Here is an 18,541-nt window from a genome sequence, read left to right on the forward strand (position 1 = left end):
GCAGGATGTATTTAAAGTGATGAAAACACCTACAACCAAGATTACTCTTCCCAGCATGGATCTCATTCAAATTTAATGGAGAAATGAAAAGCCTTACAGACAAGCAAACGCTCAGAATTCAACACTACCAAGCTGCCTTTAAACAAATGCTAAAAGAACTTCTCGAGGCAGAAAACACAAGAGAATAAAAAACCCCACAAAACCAAACCCCAAACAAGTAAGAAAATGGCAACGGGAAAGTATACATCAGTAATTTCTTCAACTGTATATGGATCAAATGCCCCAACCAAATGACACAGACTGGCTGAATGGATACTAAACAAAACCTGTGTGTAGGCTACCTACAGGAGACCCACTTCAGACACACAGACTGAAAGTAAGAGGCTGGAAAAAGACACTGCATGCAAAAGAAAGTTGGAGCAGCAATATTCTTATCAGACAAAATAGCCTAAAATAAAAACTGCCACAAGAGATAAGGATACTACATAATGATCAAGGAATCAATTGAAGAAGAAGATATAATTTTTATACCTTTTATATATGAATTTATATTCATAAATATTTATGCATCTAACATAGGAGCACCTCAATACATAAGGCAAATGCTAACAACCCTAGAAGGAAAAACTGACAGTAACACAATAAGAGTGGGAGATTTTAACACCCCACTTACACCAGTGGACACATAATTCAGGCAGAAACCAAGGAAACACAAGCTTTAAGTGACACAATAGACCAGATAGATTTAATTGCTATTTATAGGACATTACAACTGAAAGCAGAAGAATATGCCTTCTTCTCAAAAGCACATGGAACATTCTTCAGGATAGATTATATCTTGAGTCACAAATCAAGCCTCGGAAAACCTAAGAAAACTGAAATTTTATCAAGCATCTTTTCCAACCACAATGCTATGAGATTATAAATCAATTGCAGGGGAACAAAACCTGTAACACACATGCAGGCTAAACAGTCTGACGCTATAAATAACCAAGTGATCACTACAGAAATTAAAGAGGAAATTTAAAAAATACACAGAAACAAATGACAATGAAATGACACTGACGATGACCCAAAACCTATGGGACCCAGCAAAAGCAGTTCTAAGAGAAAAGTTTATAGCAATTCAATCTCATCCCAAGAAACAAGAAAAATCTCAAATAAATAATCTAATCTTATGCCTAAAGCAACTAGAGAAAGAAGAACAAGGAAAACCCAAAGTCAGTAGAAGAAAAGAAATCATAAAGATCAGAGCAGAAATAAATGAAATAGAAACAAAGAAAAGAAAACCATGAACAAGATGAAAAGACAATCCTCAGAATAAGAGAAAATATTTGCAAATGAAACATACAAAGGAATAATCAACCTCCAAAATATACAAACAGCTCATGGAGCTCAATATAAAAAACAATCCAATCAAAAAATGGGTTCAGTACAGTTCACTCAGTCATGTCTGACTCTTTGCGACCCCATGGACTGCAGCATGCCAGGCCTCCCTGTCCATCATCAACTCCCGGAGCTTGCTCAAACTCATGTCCATTGAGTCCGTGATGTCATCCAACCATCTCATCCTTGGTTGTCCCCTTCTCCTCCTGCCTTCAATCTTGCAAGCATCAAGGTTTTTTCAAATGAGTCAGTTCTTCACATCAGGTAGTCCAAGTATTGGAGCTTCAGCTTCAGCATCAGTGCTTCCAATGAATATTCAGAACTGATTTCCTTTAGGATGGACTGGTTGGATCTCCTTGCTGTCCAAGGGACTCTCATGAGTCTTCTCCAACACCACAGTTCAAAAGCATCAATTCTTTGGCGCTCAGCTTTCTTTATGGTCCAACTCTCACATCCATACATGACTACTGGAAAAACCATAGCTTTGACTAGACAGACGTTTGTCAGGAAAGTAATGTCTGCTTTTCAATATGCTGTTAACTGAAAGGTCAGGGCAAGGCCAGGATGAAAGGTCAGCGTGAGGTCAGGACGAAAGGTCAGCACGAGGTCAGGACGAAAGGTCAGGGAAAGGTCAGGCGTGCTGAGGCATGCCCGGGCATGTCGGGACATGCCCCGGCAGAGGGCGCTGCAGACACACCCTGGAGACAGGCCGGCAACCAAGCCGACCAATCAGGAGCCGACACGAAGCCCTAGCTGTCCAATCAGGAACCGACACGGAGCCCTTGAACACCAATCACCGCTGAGCCTGCGTTTTCTTCCTTATATGGGAGCCCCCGCCCAGGCTATAAAACCCCTTCCCCACCCCTCACACCTCGCAGACTCCACAGACTCCCTTTACCCCACAGACTCCCTTTACCCCGCAGACTCCCTTTGCTTCGCAGACCTCCCTCGCTCCCCTGCTTACCCGCTCCCGGGAGTTCTGCCTGAGAGCGACCGCCCAATAAAAGGCCCTGTTCAACGGTCCATAGGGGTGGTTCCTTCTTCCCGCGGCGTTTCTTACATTAACGTTGGTCATAACTTTTCTTTCAAGGAGCAAGCATCTTTGGATTTCAGGGTTGACTGGTTCCAGCCAACAACTCCAGGAAGGCCTTTGCCCAGGCCCCCAGGCAACATGTTGACCAACATCCAGTGACAGGTAAAGGTTCACACATTCAAGAGGACCAGCAGAGGAACAACCATGCCACTGAGCATGTCCTCCAGCTATGTGAAACAGCTGAAGGGCATGGCCCTGCTAGTCATGGCCTGACAAAACATAATCCACTGGAGAAGAGAATGGCAAACCACTTCAGTATTCTTGCCTTGAGAATCCCATGAACAGTATGAAAAAGCAAAAAAGATATGACACTGAAAGATGAGCCTCCCAGGTCAGTAGGTATCCAATATGCTATTGGGGAAGAGCAGAGAAATAGCTCAAGAAAGAATGTTCAGACTATGTTCTTTCAGCTCAAGAAAGAATGAAGAGGCTGAGCCAAAGTGGAAATGATGCCCAGTTGTGGACATATCTGGTGGTGAAAGTAAAGTCTGATGCTGCAAAGAACAATACTGCATAGGAACCTGGAATGTCAGGTGCGTGAATCAAGGTAAATTGGATGTGGTCAAGCAGGACATGGCAAGACTGAACATGGCCATTTTAGGAATCAGTGAAATTAAATGGACAGGAATGGGCAAATTTAATTCCGATGGCCACTACATCTACTACTATGGGCAAGAATCCCTTAGAAGAAATGGAGTAGCCCTCACAGTTAACAAGAGTTTGAAATGCAAACTTGGATACAGTCTCAAAAATGACCAAATGATCTGGGCTCGTTTCCAAGGCAAACCATTCAACATCATAGTAATCAAAGTCTGTGCCCCAAACACTAATGCTGAAGAAGCTGAACGATTCTATGAAAACCTACAATGCCTTCTAGAAGAACAACAATAACAAAAGTTCTTTTCATCATAGGGGACTGGATGCCAAAGTATAAAGTCAAGAGATACCTGGAATAATAGCAAAGTTGGCCTTGGAGTACAAAATAAAGTACAGCAAAGTCTAACAGAGTTTTGTAAAGAGAACGTGCTGGTCATGGCAAACACTGTCTTTCAACAACACAAGAGATAACTCTAACATGAATATCACCATATGGGCAATACCAATATCAGACTGATTATATTCTTTGCAGCTGAAGATGGAGAAGCTGTATACAGTCAGCAACAACAAGACCTGGAGTTGACTGTGGCTCATTCCATTAGCTCCTTATTGCAAAATTCAGGCTCAAATTGAAGAAAATAGGGAAAACCACTAGGCCATTTAGGTATGTCCTAAATCAAATCCCTTATTACACAGTAGAAGTGACAAATAGATTCAAGGGATTAGATCTGGTAGACAGAATGCCCGAAGAAATATGGACAGAGGTTCATAACACTGTACAAGAGGTGGTGACCAAAACCATTCCCAAGAAAAAGAAACACAAGTGGCAAAGTGGTTGTCTGAGGAGGCCTTACAAATAACTAAGAAAAGAAAAGAAGCAAAAGGCAAGGGAGAAAAGGAAAGATATACACATTTGAATGCAGGGTTCCAGAAAACAGCAAGGAGAGATAGTCTTCCTAAATAAACAATGCAAAGAAAGAGAGGAAAACAATAGAATGGGAAAAACTAGAGATCTCTTTAAGAAAATTAGAGATACTAAGGGAACATTTCATGCAAAGATGGGCATAATAAAGGACAGAAACAGCAAGAAGCAGTAGAAGAGATTAAGAAGAGGTGGCAAGAATACACAGAAGAACTATACAAAAAAGTTCTTAGTGACCCAGATAACCACAATCGTGTGGTCACTCAACTAGAGCCTGATGTCCTGGAGTGTGAAGTCAAGTGGGCCTTAGGAAGCATCACTACGAACAAAGCTAGTGGAGGTGATGGAATTCCAGCAGAGCTATTTCAAGTCCTAAAAGATGAGGCTGTGAAAATGCTGCACTCAATATGCTAGCAAATCTGAAAAACTCAGCAGTGGCCACAGGACTAGAAAAGGTCAGTTTTCATTCCAATCCCAAAGAAAAGCAATGCCAAAGAATGTTCAAATAACCATACAATTGCACTCATTTCACATGCTAGCAAGATTATGCTCAAAATCTTTCAAGCTAGGCTTTAGCAGTATGTGAATTGAGAACTTCCAGATGCACAAGCTGGATTCAGAAAAGGCAGAGGAACCAGGGATCAAACTGCCAATTTCAATGATCTGCTGGATCACAGAAAAAGCAAGGGAATTAAAAAAAAAATCTACTTCTGCTTCATGATTATGCTAAAACCTTTGACTGTGTGGATCACAACAAACTGTGGAAAATTCTTAAAGAGATGGGCACACCTGATCATCTTACCTGCCTCCTGAGAAACCTGTATGCAGGACAAGAAGCAACAGTTATCACTGGACATGGAATAACGGACTGCTTCAAAATTGGTAAAGGAGTACATCGAGGCTGTACACTGCCACCTGCTTATTTAACTTATATGCAGAGTACATGATGAGAAATGCCAGGCTGTATGAATCACAAGGTGGAATCAAGATTGCCGGGAGAAATATCAATAACCTCAGATATGCAGATGATACCACCCTAATGGCAGAAAGTGAAGAGGAACTAAAGAGCCTCTTGATGAAGGTAAAAGAGGAGAGTGAAAAAGCTGGCTTAAAACTCAACATTGAAAAAATGAAGATCATGGCATCTGGTCCCATCACTTCATGGCAACTAGATGTGGAAAAAATGGAAACAGTGACAGATTTTATTTCCTCAGGCTCCAAAATCACTGTGGACAGTGACTGCAGCCATGAAATTAAAAGATGCTTGGCTCCTTGCGAAAAAAGCTATGACAAACCTAGACAGCATATTAAAAAGCAGAGACATCACTTTACCAACAAAGGTCCATCTAGTCAAAGCTATCTTTTTTTCCAGTATCATGTATGGATGTGAGAGTTGAACCATAAGGAAGGCTGAACACCGAAAAACTGATGCTTCAGAACTGCACTGCTGGAGAAGACTCTTGAGAGTCCCTTGGACAGCAAGGAGATCAAAACAGTCAATCCTAAAGTATATCAACCCTGAATATTCATTGGAAGGACTGAAGCTCCAATACTCTGGCCACCTGATACAAAGGGCTGATTCATTAGAAAAGACCCTGATGCTGGGAAAGACTGACAGCAAGAGGAAAAGAGGGCAACAGAGGGTAAGATGGTTGGAAGGCATCACTGACTCAATGGCCATGAGTTTGAGCAATCTCAGGGAGAAGGACAAAGAAGGCTAGCATGCTGCAGTTCATGGGGTTGCAGAGGGCGAATATGACTTGGTGACTGAACAACAACAACATGGCTGATTCATGTTGTTGTACAGCAGAAATTAACAACACTGTAAAGCAACTATATTTCAATAAAAAGATATAAAAACTTCAAAAAAGCCCCATCCTGTAACTGGTGTAAATCTATAGAAATTCTCCCTGAACTCTGACTATGCTATAATGACTTCTTTTTGGTACAGGACATTGATAGAGATGTGTTATGGATTATCCTTTGTGTCTGTGAAAATGAATAAAGGAAACCTCATTTAAAATGGAATCAGGAAGCTCTGAAGGGGGATCTGTCACTCATGTATGACTCACCATAGCTTACAGACCCAAACAAAATTTTCTTCTGACCAGCAACAAGCTTTCCATCACCTACAGCCACCACAACCCTCCCCAATTTTCTCCTTTCCTCTATAAAAGAAGTCCATCTCCTGTGTTCTCCAAACTTGCCTGTGGTCTGTCATCATTGGCTTATCCCAAATTATAATTCTCTACTATTCCCAAATAAACTCATCTTGTTAGCAAAATAATTGGCTCTTTTGTTTTTTAAGGTCAACATATCCTTTTGTGTGTCAGAAATATTCTGTAACATAAGTCAGAGAGTTGAAAAGTCAAAAAAGGGACAGATAGAGATACATGATTCAGTGACGATAATGCATATATGAATACCCTGGGCATTAATGTGGACCACTGTTTGTGTATACACATTAAGAAAGCATAATACCAAAAAGGATCCAAATCAAACTCACATGATGCACAATAACCACAACCTTCAAAAGTCTACACACACACACACACACACACACACACACACACAACTATTAGACTAAAACAAATTTGGCAAAGTTGCAAGATATAAAACCAAGAGAAAATATCAGTTGCATCTCTACACACTAAAAATGAATAACCCAGGAAAACAAAATTAAGAAAACAATTCCATGTACAACAGCACCAACTACTAAGAGTAAAATACTTTTAAATAAGTAGGCCAAATACATGTACATGGAAAACTACAAAACACTACTGATGGAAATTAAAGACACAAAGAAATAGAAAGAAATTCTACCTGCATGGATAGGAAGGCTTCATATTGTCAGGATTACCTAAAGTAAGCTAAAGAATCAAAACTTGAAATGAAAGAAAATTTCCCTATGAAAATTTTGATGTTTTTTGCAGAAATGGAAAAATTCATCCTGAAACACATATGAAAAGGAACCCAGACTAGGCAAAAACAATATTGGGGAAAAAAAAAAAAGAAACAAAATTGGAGGACTTAATACATTCTGATTTTAAAATTTACTACAAAGATACGGTTATCAAAATACTGACATGGTGGCATACAGACAGACATACAGAACAGTTGAATAGAATGGAGAGCCCAGAAAAAAACCCTTTCATATACAGTTTAATGAATTTTGACAAGGGTGCCAAGATGATTCACTGGGGAAAGAACAACCTGGTGCTGGGAAAACTGGATATTCACATGCAAAAGAATGAAGCTGGATGCTTACCTTACACCATATGGAAAAATTAACTCAAAATAGATCAAAGACTAAAACTATAAAACTACTGTAGAAGAAAACTTACAGGGAAAAAACTCCACAATGTTAGATTTGGCAATGATTTCTTGGATATGACACCAATAGCTCAGGCAAGAACAAAAAAATAGATAAAATGGTCTTCATCAAAATTTAAAACTTTTATATATCAAAGGACACTATGAAGTAAATGAGAAGGCAACTCGTGAAATAGAAGAAAATATCTGTAAACTATGTATCTGATAAGGAGTTAATAGCCAGAATATGTAAAGTTCTACAACAAAACAACAGAAAAGAAAGTCTAATTAAAAAATGGACAAAAGACTTATAGACATCTCTCCAAAGAAGATACACATATGGCCAACAGGCACATGAAAAAATGTTCAACATCGTCAGTCATTAGTGAAATGTAAATCAGAACTGCAATTAGATTCATTAGGATGGCTATTACTGAAAAGAATAGAAAAAACAAGTGCTAGTGAAGATGTAGAGAAATCAGAACCCTTGTGCACTGTTGACAGGAATGGACAATAGTGAAGCAATGTGCAAACAGTGTAACAATTAAAAATAAAAGTTTCAAATTAAAATTGGTAAAAATTTAACATAAAAAGATAACACAAAGGGACCTTCCTGATCGTGCAGTGGTTGAGAATTCATCTGCCAATACAGGGCACATGGGTTCAGTCCCTGATCCAGGAAAAACCCACATGCTGCAGAGCAAATAAGCCCACACACCACAACTACTGAGCCCCCAGGTTGCAACTCTTGAACCGCACATGCACCCTAGAGTCCATGCTCTGCAACGAGAAGCCACCACAATGAGCAACCTGCATACCACACCACAACTAGAGAAAGCTCGCACAGCAACAAAGACAGAGAGCAGGCAAAAAAAAAAAAAGAAAGAAAGAAAGAAAAAATTTTTGAAAACTTAAAAGATAAAACAAAATTACCATATAATCCAGCAACTCTAATTACAGATACAGATCCAAAAGAATTGAAAATACAGATGTGGAAAGATTATTTGTACATTAAGGCTCATAACAGCATTATGTCCAATAGCCAAAAGGTGATAACAATTCAAATGTGCATCAACATTTGGATAAATGGATAAACAAAATGCAGCATTATACATGTAATGGTATTTCAACCTGAAAAAAGGAATTAAATTCTGATACGTTATAACGTGGATGAACCCTGAAAACATTAAGTGGAATATGTCAGACACAAAAGGACAAATACCATGTGACTCCACTTAATTATACTGAGAATAGTCAAATTCATAGAAACAGGAAGTAGAATGGTAGCTGCCAGGGGCTAAGGGGAGAGAGAAATGGGGAGTTACTGTTTAATGGGTACTGTTTCAGTTTGGAATGATGAAAACATTCTGGAGATGGATCGTGGCAATGGTTGCAAGACAACGTGAATGCACTTAATGCCACTTGAGTGTATACTTCAGTTCAGTTCAGTCCCTCAGTTGTGTCCAACTCTTTGCGACCCCATGAAACGCAGCACACCAGGCCTCCCTGTCCATCACCAACTCCCAGAATTCACCCAAACCCATGTCCATTGAGTCAGTGATGCCATCCAACCATCTCATCCTCTATCGCCCCCTTCTCCTCCTACCCTAAATCTTTCCCAGCATCAGGGTCTTTTCAAATGAGTCAGCTCTTCTGATCAAGTGGTCAAAGTGTTGGAGTTTCAGCTTCAACATCAGTTCTTCCAATGAACACCCACGACTGATCTTGCAGTCCAAGGGACCCTCAAGAGTCTTCTCCAACACCACCATTCAAAAGCATCAATTCTTCAGCACTCAGCCTTCCTTATAGTCCAACTCTCACATCCATACATGACCACTGGAAAAACCATAGCCTTGACTAGACAGCCCTCTGCTGACAAGGGAATGTCTCTGCTGTCTAGGTTGGTCATAACTTTCCTTCCAAGGAATAAACGTCTTTTAATTTCATGGCTGCAATCACCATCTGCAGTGATTTTGGAGCCCCCCAAAATAAAGTCAGCCACTGTGTCCACTGTTTCCCCATCTATTTCCCATGAAGTGATGGGACCGGATGCCATAATCTTAGTTTTCTGAATGTTGAGCTTTAAGCCAACTTTTTCACTCTCCTCTTTCACTTTCATCAAGAGGCTCTTTAGTTCTTCCTCACTTTCTGCCTTAAGGGTGGTGTTATCTGTATATCAGAGGTTACTGATATTTCTCCCGGCAATCTTGATATCAGTTTGTGCTTCCTCCACCCAAGCGTTTCTCATGATGTATTCTGCATATAAGTTAAATAACCAGGGTGACAATATATAGCCTTGACATACTCCTTTTCCTATTTGGAACCAGTCTGTTGTTCCATGTCCAGTTCTAACTGTCGCTTCCTGACCTGCATACAGATTTCTCAAGAGGCAGGTCAGGTGGTCTGGTATTCCCATCTCTTTCAGGATTTTCCACAGTTTATTGTGATCCACACAGTCAAAGGCTTTGGCATAGTATATACTTAAAAATGATTAATATTGTATTTTTTTGGCCATATCACATGTCTTGTAGGATCTTAGTTCCCCAACCAGAGACAGAACCAAGGCCCACAGCAGTGAAAATGCTGAGTCTTATTAACTGCTGGACTGCTAGGGAAGTCCCAAAATGATTAATTTTATGTTATGTATATTTTGCCACCAAAAAAAGGGTAAAAATTAGAAGAATATTTTGTTGTCCAACTGCAGAACTACGGTCTGGTGGGAGCAATAGGAAGCTAGCAGAATGATAACCACACTTTCTATCCCATGTTACAGAGTATGAAAGAATATACTCTTCTTAATAACAGGCTTCCCAGGGAAGGATATAGTCATTAGAGAAAGCCAAGGTTTCCGGTGAGGTACTGTCACCAGAAAGTGAGGTACCGTCAAAAAGGCTGAGGCTATAAGTGAAATATTTCTTAGAAACAATAAGAAATTTTAAGTCGCAGAGCGTAAAAGAATGTTTAAGTTGAACAATACAGGAAAGAGAATGCAGGACCACTCAACTGGGGAAGGAGAAATAAGATTTGAGAATCAAGAGGAGGAGAAAGGAAGATGGTGGGAGGACTGACTTCTAACAGCCTCAGGGCTCAGAATGGTCCTGTGCTTTGAAAATTGTAACTACAGCACACTTTCATTCAACACTTGTTACTTTAGTCACTGTCCTACCCACTTTACATGCATTACCTCCTGTTTTAACAAAACTGGCCTTGATGATTCTGCCTGCAACTGAATTTCTCCTCAGTTACATGAAGATGTTAACTTAATATTCATTCAAATAAAAGAAATGCTTGTGGCTATGGCTGCGATTTATGAAACCAATATCTTTCAAGTATTTAAAGGGGGATTTTTTTTTTGTTACCCAGTTAGTTCATGTCCCCTCATTAGTACCTCTCCATTATCTTAACCACATTTATACTAAAATACATTAAAAACTATATTTAAATAGTAAAAATATACAAACATAATCATACCCTAATCTTTGGTTGTTCAGTCCTAGATTTAGTTTATGTTTTCCTTTCTAGTCTTTCTCCCACTCCCAACCCCTACTTCTGACTCCACAGTATAAATAACTTTACTGGTTTTCTGGATTACAAAAGAAAAGACAAACGTTATCATTAAAAAAAAAAAAAAAAAAGCAAAATCACCTCAAATGGTTAATTCTTTATTTGCATTAATATAGTAGGGGTTACTCCTGGATAATAAATGACCTAAAAAGCCATGCAAAATAAGCAACACACTGACACTTCAACCAACATTTCAGTAATAGAAGTACTTAATATTTTTAGCATTAAAGTTCTTTTCGATCCTAATGTTGAAAAGTAAACAAGCTTGCAACTAATTCTCAACAACTTCATGAATAGATTTATTTGTAGTTTTTAGTAGTATCTGCATGCATCAAGTTCTAAAGTTTAAAAACATATAATTGTCATCCAAAACTACAGAATTTTCCGAAATTACTGCCAGCAAGACCAGTGGATTGCCTTTTAACAGCCAGTCAAAGTGCTTCGGGGAACACAGAAAAATGTAATTCATGTTAATAATTTGAGTAGCCTATAAAATTATTTGATGTAGGGAAGTCAGTCCCACATGAAGCAGAAAAAAGCTGCCATGCAAACAACCTAAACAGATGTATTCTGTAAGAAATCTACCAGTATTGAAAATTTCTATCACCAGAATGATATCTTTAGTTTACTACCATATTTTCAGGATGCATTTGCTAAATGTAAATTGTTCACTAGGAAGGAAAAAAAAAGAAATAGTTGATAACTTTTTAAAAAAATTTAAGGAGCATACTGTACTCATTAATTACAAATAATTTTTTTAAAAAGAGTACTGAGATTCATTTTTTCCAAGAAAATACATTATACAGCAATCGATGTGAAAGGGTTTATGTATTTACAATAATGACACTTAGAACTTACCTGTGAAATCTGACTAGCTCGAGGCAGTGAGGGCCCATCAGCATGGATTGCCATTACCTGAGTGGGAGACTGTGACAGAATGCTAGAAGAGCAGGCAGAAGTCTAAAAATAAATAGAAAAACAAGGGTACTTTTTTTGTCTAATATTAAACACATATGGAATTTGAAGTTCCTGAAGCACTTCCTGAGGGACACACAGTATATACTTCTGTTTGATCAGCAATCACTTATGTTTGACTTGATAACCTTGTAATGGATACCACATGGTCAGTGGTAGAATTTTGTGATCACGTAAAACATCATGCCAACAAAGGTCCGTCTAGTCAAAGCTATGATTTTTCTAGTAGTCATGTATGGATGTGCAAGTTGGACTATAACGAAAGCTGAGCGCCGAAGAATTGATGCTTTCAAACTGTGATGTTGGAGAAGACTCTTGAAAGTCCAGTGGACTGCAAGGAGATCCAACCAGTCCGTTCTAAAGGAAATCAGTCCTGAATATTCATTGGAAGGACTGATGCTGAAGCTGGAACTCCAATACTCTGGGCCCCCTAATGCGAAGAACTGACTCAGAGGAAAAGACCCTGATGTTGGGAAAGATTGAAGGCGGGAGGAGAAGGGGATGACAGAGGATGAGATGGTTGGATGGCTTCACTGACTCGATAGACATGAGTCTGAGTAAGCTCCAGGAGCTGGTGATGGGACAGGAGAAGTCTGGTGTGCTGCAGTCCATGGGGTCGCAAAGAGTCAGACATGACTGAGCTGAACTGAAAACATCATGAAGATCTCTTAGAGCAGCCTCAAGGAGGTGCCAGGAACCTCTATATTCACCTACAATATAGTAGGTTTATATTACAGTATATAGTAAGATTATTTATAGGATACAGAGTAGTTGAGGTCATACTTTAATTCAAAATAACATTTTAAAACATCAAACGCAGAGTGAGATTTTTAAAAAATGAGTAAGCTTCAAAAATAAGCTTTATGATATAAACAAGGCTTAGCATTAAAAAACTGCAGTTAAGGTATCTTACATTCCATAAATGCCTGATTTTGATGCTCTTACCTTAGAATGATCCAGAATTTGAAGTTTTTCCCATTCTATTTTATCACTTTCAGATTTTTTCCATGGATTATTCCATTTTTCAGAAGCTTCTTTTTCTTTCTTCTTTAAAGCAACCTGTTCATCTGTAAATAATGTCCTTTTTTAAAAAATATGTAAAAACTGTAAAAAAAAATCACGTAAACAAATCATGACCTTCTTAAAGAGTGCAAATGTTTAAGAAGATCTACTCAAAATTGTTTTTGAGGAAGTTAACTCAAGACAGAGAGAATTCTAAGAGATATGAAATAAAATATTTAATCAGAAACAAATTTAAGTATGGCATAAATGAATGTAAAATGTTTATTTTACTACAATTATAAATAAGGAGCAATTTTTCAGAGTAACATTTTATATTATGCTAATTACATGAGCTTCTATTCTTTGGTAATTCAATTCATTCAATTATTACTAACAGACTTAAAGGCTAGAACACTGAAGTCAGAAAAACCTGGGTTCAAACTGAAGGTTAACCACTTCCCTGCTGTGTGACTGTGGGAAAACTGATGTTTACTCCTCTAAACCCCTTTTTCACTTTGCAAAATGAGATTAATAATAGTGCTTATTCTCAGTACAGGGCCTCATACAAAGTATTTAAAAAATGTCAGGCACTATTATTCATAACTGCTGAAAAGTAAAATACATAAAATCATGTGTCCAAATTTGTATCAAAACATTTAAAGCTGAATTATGATAAAAACTTGCATCCCATCTCCAAACATTCTGATACCGTTACTATACATTTATTTAATTTCTTCACTCTTCTATTACTTTGACTTCCAACAGCAATTCACTCCCAGTTTCTTCTGCTTATCTCTTTTTCTAGATTACCTGTCCTGGCAGGACTATGACTAACTAGAAACTTTCCAGTTCAGTGGACAATGAATCCCATCTTCATGCTTTTAGTAGTACAACTATTTCTAAGAAGTACAACTATTACTTCAGTATTTTTCAAGCTCTCGTACCTGGACCCTAAGTCTCTCCCAAGAAGTAACAGGAGTTTCTTAGTTATTGTCTCAGTTACCTTAAAATCCAACTTAACACAAATTATAAATTATTTTATTATGATATCCACAGACTGCAAAAGATAAATAAGCTTGTTTTTACAGGGGATATACTGATTGATAGCCTACTGATGATTGTTGGTCAGAAAGTTTTAATTTTTGAAATGAAACATTTTTAAATAGAACCATTTCAACCTATACAAATTTCTGTAATGGAAAAATATAAAAATGGATTCTCAGGAAATGAGAAATGTTAAGAAACGTTTGTTTGTTTGAGCTCCAGAATGACACTGATATTAATGTTTATCCATGGCTTTGGATGAACACCAGAGCGCTAAAAAAAAAGGCCTAACAGAAAGGAATGTGAAATCATAAAGTTTATTATGCCATTTGCAGAGAACTACTCTAGATGGTGAATGATATAAAATAAGATTTTGGATAATATATTGAAAGGTATATTTCATCCTCAATATATATTTCTTAGATAACAAAACTATTAATATAATAAAAGGTACAATAATTACCTACCAAGCTCTTTCCTCCACTGGGCTTTTTTTGCTTCCAATAAACTTCTATCACGTTCTCTTTCTCCCAGAGTACTGAATATGTCAGCTGGTTTCCATACATTCTCTCTAAGACAAAACATAAAAAAATAACAGAAACCTTATTATACATTTCTATAAACTTCAGTTCAGTGGCTCAGTCGTGTCTGACTCCTTTGCGACCCCATGAATCGCAGCATGCCAGGCCTCCCTGTCCATCACCAACTCCTGGAGTTCACTCAAACTGATGTCCATCGATTCGGTGATGCCATTCAGCCATCTCATCCTCTGTCGTCCCCTTCTCCTCCTGCCCCCAATCCCTCCCAGCATCAGAGTCTTTTCCAATGAGTCAACTCTTCCCATGAGGGGGCCAAAATACTGGAGTTTCAGCTTCAGCATTAGTCCTTCCAATGAACACCCTGGACTGATCTCCTGTAGGATGGGCTGGCTGGATCTCCTTGCAGTCCAAGGGACTCTCAAGAGTCTTCTCCAACACCACAGATCAAAAGCATCAGTTCTTCAGTGCTCAGCTTTCTTCACAGTCCAACTCTCGCATCCATACATGACTACTGGAAAAACCATAGCCTTGACGAGACGGACCTTTGTTGGCAAGGTAGTATCTCTGCTTTTTAATATACTATCCCCTCCCCCCAAAGTCAGCTACTGTGTCCACTGTTTCCCCATCTATTTCCCATGAAGTGATGGGACCAGATGCCATGATCTTCGTTTTATGAATGTTGAGCTTTAAGCCAACTTTTTCACTCTATTACACTTTCAAGAGGCTTTTTAGTTCCTCTTCACTTTCTGCCATAAGGGTGGTGTCATCTGCATATCTGAGGTTACTGATATTTCTCCCAGCAATCTTGATTCCAGCTTGTGCTTCTTCCAGTCCAGCATTTCTCATGATGTACTCTGCATATAAGTTAAATAAGCAGGGTGACAATATATAGCCTTGACATACTCCTTTTCCTATTTGGAACCAGTCTGTTGTTCCATGTCCAGTTCTAACTGTTGCTTCCTGACCTGCATATAGGTTTCTGAAGAGGCAGGTCAGGTGGTCTGGTATTCCCATCTCTTTCAGAATTTTCCACAGTTTATTGTGATCCACACAGTCAAAGGCTTTGGCATAGTCAATAAAGCAGAAATAGATGTTTTTCTGGAACTCGCTTGCTTTTTCCATGATCCAGCGGATGTTGGCAATTTGATCTCTGGTTCCTCTGCCTTTTCTAAAACCAGCTTGAACTTCAGGGAGTTCACGGTTCACGTACTGCCGAAGCCTGGCTTGGAGAATTTTGAGCATGACTTTACTAGCATGTGAGATGAGTGCAACTGTGCGGTAGTTTGAGCATTCTTTGGCATTGCCTTTCTTTGGGATTGGAATGAAAACGGACCTTTTCCAGTCCTGTGGCCACTGGTGAGTTTTCCACATTTGCAGGCATATTGAGTGCAGCACTTTCATAGCATCATCTTTCAGGATTTGAAATAGCTCAACTGGAATTCCATCACCTCCACTAGCTTTGTTTGTAAACTTACTCCATAAATATTAAGTAATAAAACATTAAATAGCTCTAGTCTTCAGAATAAATATTTCACACACAAATCAAAGAAAAGTAAAATCATATTCCCAAGATGACCCCACAGTAACAGATATGAGTTACATACGTGGAAATTTTCTGCTCACACTGATTAGATGTCACCTGATTTTTATTTAAAACAGATTTGCTTTCATCCTGAATAGATGAAACAGTCTCAGTGTTTTGGATAAGTCCCATGATGTTCTCATCCTTTGGCTGATCAGGAATATTGTTTAAATTTAGACTATACTGACCTACAAGGCAAAATGCATGTTTTAAAATTAATACTAAAATTGCATCTATTATAATACCTTATCTTGATATACTGCTATACAATTTTTTTTAAAATACTGCTTTACACATTATCTAATTAATTACTTCTTACAGCAATTCTTGCAGTGGGTATTACAATTCCCTTTTTGTTAAAAAAGGAAACTGAGTCTCAGAGGTTAAATGGCCCAGAGGTATGGCCATAGCCATACAAACTTTTATTTCAACTAAGAAAACAAGCAACAACAACGAGGGAAAAAAACCTCCATTTACTCTTGCCAACAAAACTTTTACAAATAATATAAATAACACAAATCACAACTTAAAGGAGAAAAAATGCAAATAGATTTAGAAAAAAAACTCATTACCTTGTCCTTATTTTTCTCATTTAGGTGGGAAATCAATCACTGCAGAACTTTTCCACAGACTATTGTATATATCTATTCCAAATATTTTATATAGGGCACATATGCTTGGCTCAAAAAATTCTTTACCACTGAGCCACCTGGGAAACCTTAAAAGCAACTATACTCCAATAAAAATTAATTTATATATATATAAAAAAAAGGACTTCCCTGGTGGTCCAGAGGCTAAGACTCTGAGCTCCCAAAGCAGGGGACCCAGGTGCAATCCCTCCTCAGGGAACTAAATCCCACTGCCCAACTAGAGATCCTGCACTCAACAACTGAAAACAGACTAAAGATCCCATGCGTCACAACTAAGACGGTGCAGCCAAATAATTACACAAAAATATTTTTAAAATAATAAACTTTTAGAAACTTTTAAAGATAAAAGCTAGCACTCTCACTTTACAAAGAATAATCTACCCCAAGAGGAGGTAAATTACTCCAGTTTGAGTCCTATGGGAGTGTCAAGGAGCTACCTGGTCCCCAAACCAGTTGTGGGCCCTCTTTCTGGTGACTGTTAATTTTATTTTTATTCATGTCACTGTGGCCTAACAAAATTTTAGTACTATTTCTACTCATAGTCACAAATCCTTAAAGCTGAAACTAGAAGGCTTTTAAAAATATAATGCAATGCCCTAATTAGTAAAATAGAAGGCATATAATACCCTACTACTTCAAAGTGAGTGTTTTACACTGGTTAAAAAGACAATGCTGTCAATTCTTAGCAAGGACTGAAGGTCAGGAAGAACAAAAGCCAGGGCCAGGAAAATAATCCTTTTTAGCAACTCGTGTCCAATCTCTATAGCAAAATTCTCGTTTTTCACTAGAAGTACTATAGTAATTTTTTTGAACATTTTACATATTTATTTTTCATCTAAGTAAAGCCTCCTAACATTCTAAAATTAGCACAGCAGCTTTCATTCTGTACTAACATCTAGATGCACAAAGCTGGATTTCTTAAGGCTATGGTACATGAGAATAATATTCTTAGCATTAATGTTAAATAAAACATGGCATATTTTAACTCTAAGAGTAATTCTGCATATGACAGAATGTCTTCTAAACAAATATTTATTTTAAAAGTTCATGCGTTAAACTAAAATTTAACAGGCAGTTATGTAAAATACAATGAAACTCAAATCCTAAATGTAAACTCAATTTTACATATTGATAAAATATTAAAATTTTAGAAAAATCTTACTTGTTTCCTCCTCCTTTCCATTCTCAGTCAGGGTAATAGATTTACTTCCTTGGTTTACAGTCATCAAAATTCGTTGTAGTTGGTCTTCTGTTAGACACACCAAACTGCTCTTTCTATTTTCACCTGTGATGTGCTTTCTGCAGGGCTTCTGTTTAGCTACTGCAAATGCATTCATGGTGTTTCTAGTCTTCTGTATATTAGCGGGTGCAAATGAAATTTCTTTCTCGGTATGAAGACTGTCTTTGTTTACAGACTGTTTGCATAAATCCTTAGTGGGTGAAAAAGTCATACTATTCTTTTCACCGTTTAGCAGTGAAGTTTCTGAACCAATTCTTTTCTTTTGCAAAAATTTTTCACTCCTGACACAAGTATTTTGTGATTTTAGAATGTATCCAGTTTTAGTTCGTAAGGGATATTTTGCAATCTTGGTCTTACTTCCCATCTGTTAAAACAACAGAAATTTATTGTTTATACTAGCATATGAAAAATGAACAATTATCTCTATATAATCAATGATAAGCCAGGCTTCGAAACTTTTTTCCCTCCACTTTGCTAGTCAGGTAATACACCCGTAGAAACTTATACTTAACCTTTGCAAATCGTGACTTGAAATCTTTAACAACTGGAAATTATTCTTTTATTTCAGGATAATGAAGATTACAAAACAATTTTAATTTTGGTTGTTACAGTCCATTCCACTTCAGCTTTGAATC

At 37.9% G+C, this 18,541-nt stretch overlaps 1 protein-coding gene across 7 annotated transcripts in view; it reads right to left on the reverse strand.

The window, feature by feature from the left end:
* The window catches only part of CCDC66 (coiled-coil domain containing 66), a 49,627-nt gene that overhangs the window by 22,493 nt on the left and 8,593 nt on the right, over positions 1–18,541 (reverse strand). For 5 of the 7 annotated variants that reach the window (XM_068982792.1, XM_068982791.1, XM_068982788.1 and 2 more), the window contains exons 4-7: positions 17,829–18,270; positions 16,039–16,204; positions 14,363–14,466; positions 12,795–12,916 (exon numbers count right to left, since the gene is read on the reverse strand). In XM_068982792.1, coding sequence (XP_068838893.1) covers positions 12,795–12,916; positions 14,363–14,466; positions 16,039–16,204; positions 17,829–18,270 — 834 coding nt within the window. The remainder of the gene's footprint in view (positions 1–12,794; positions 12,917–14,362; positions 14,467–16,038; positions 16,205–17,828; positions 18,271–18,541) is intronic. The other 2 variants (XM_068982793.1, XM_068982790.1) reach the window with 1 other exon arrangement.

The sequence above is a fragment of the Capricornis sumatraensis genome, chromosome 10 (assembly GCF_032405125.1).
Source record: "Capricornis sumatraensis isolate serow.1 chromosome 10, serow.2, whole genome shotgun sequence".
In the NCBI taxonomy this organism is placed as follows: Eukaryota; Metazoa; Chordata; class Mammalia; order Artiodactyla; family Bovidae; genus Capricornis; species Capricornis sumatraensis.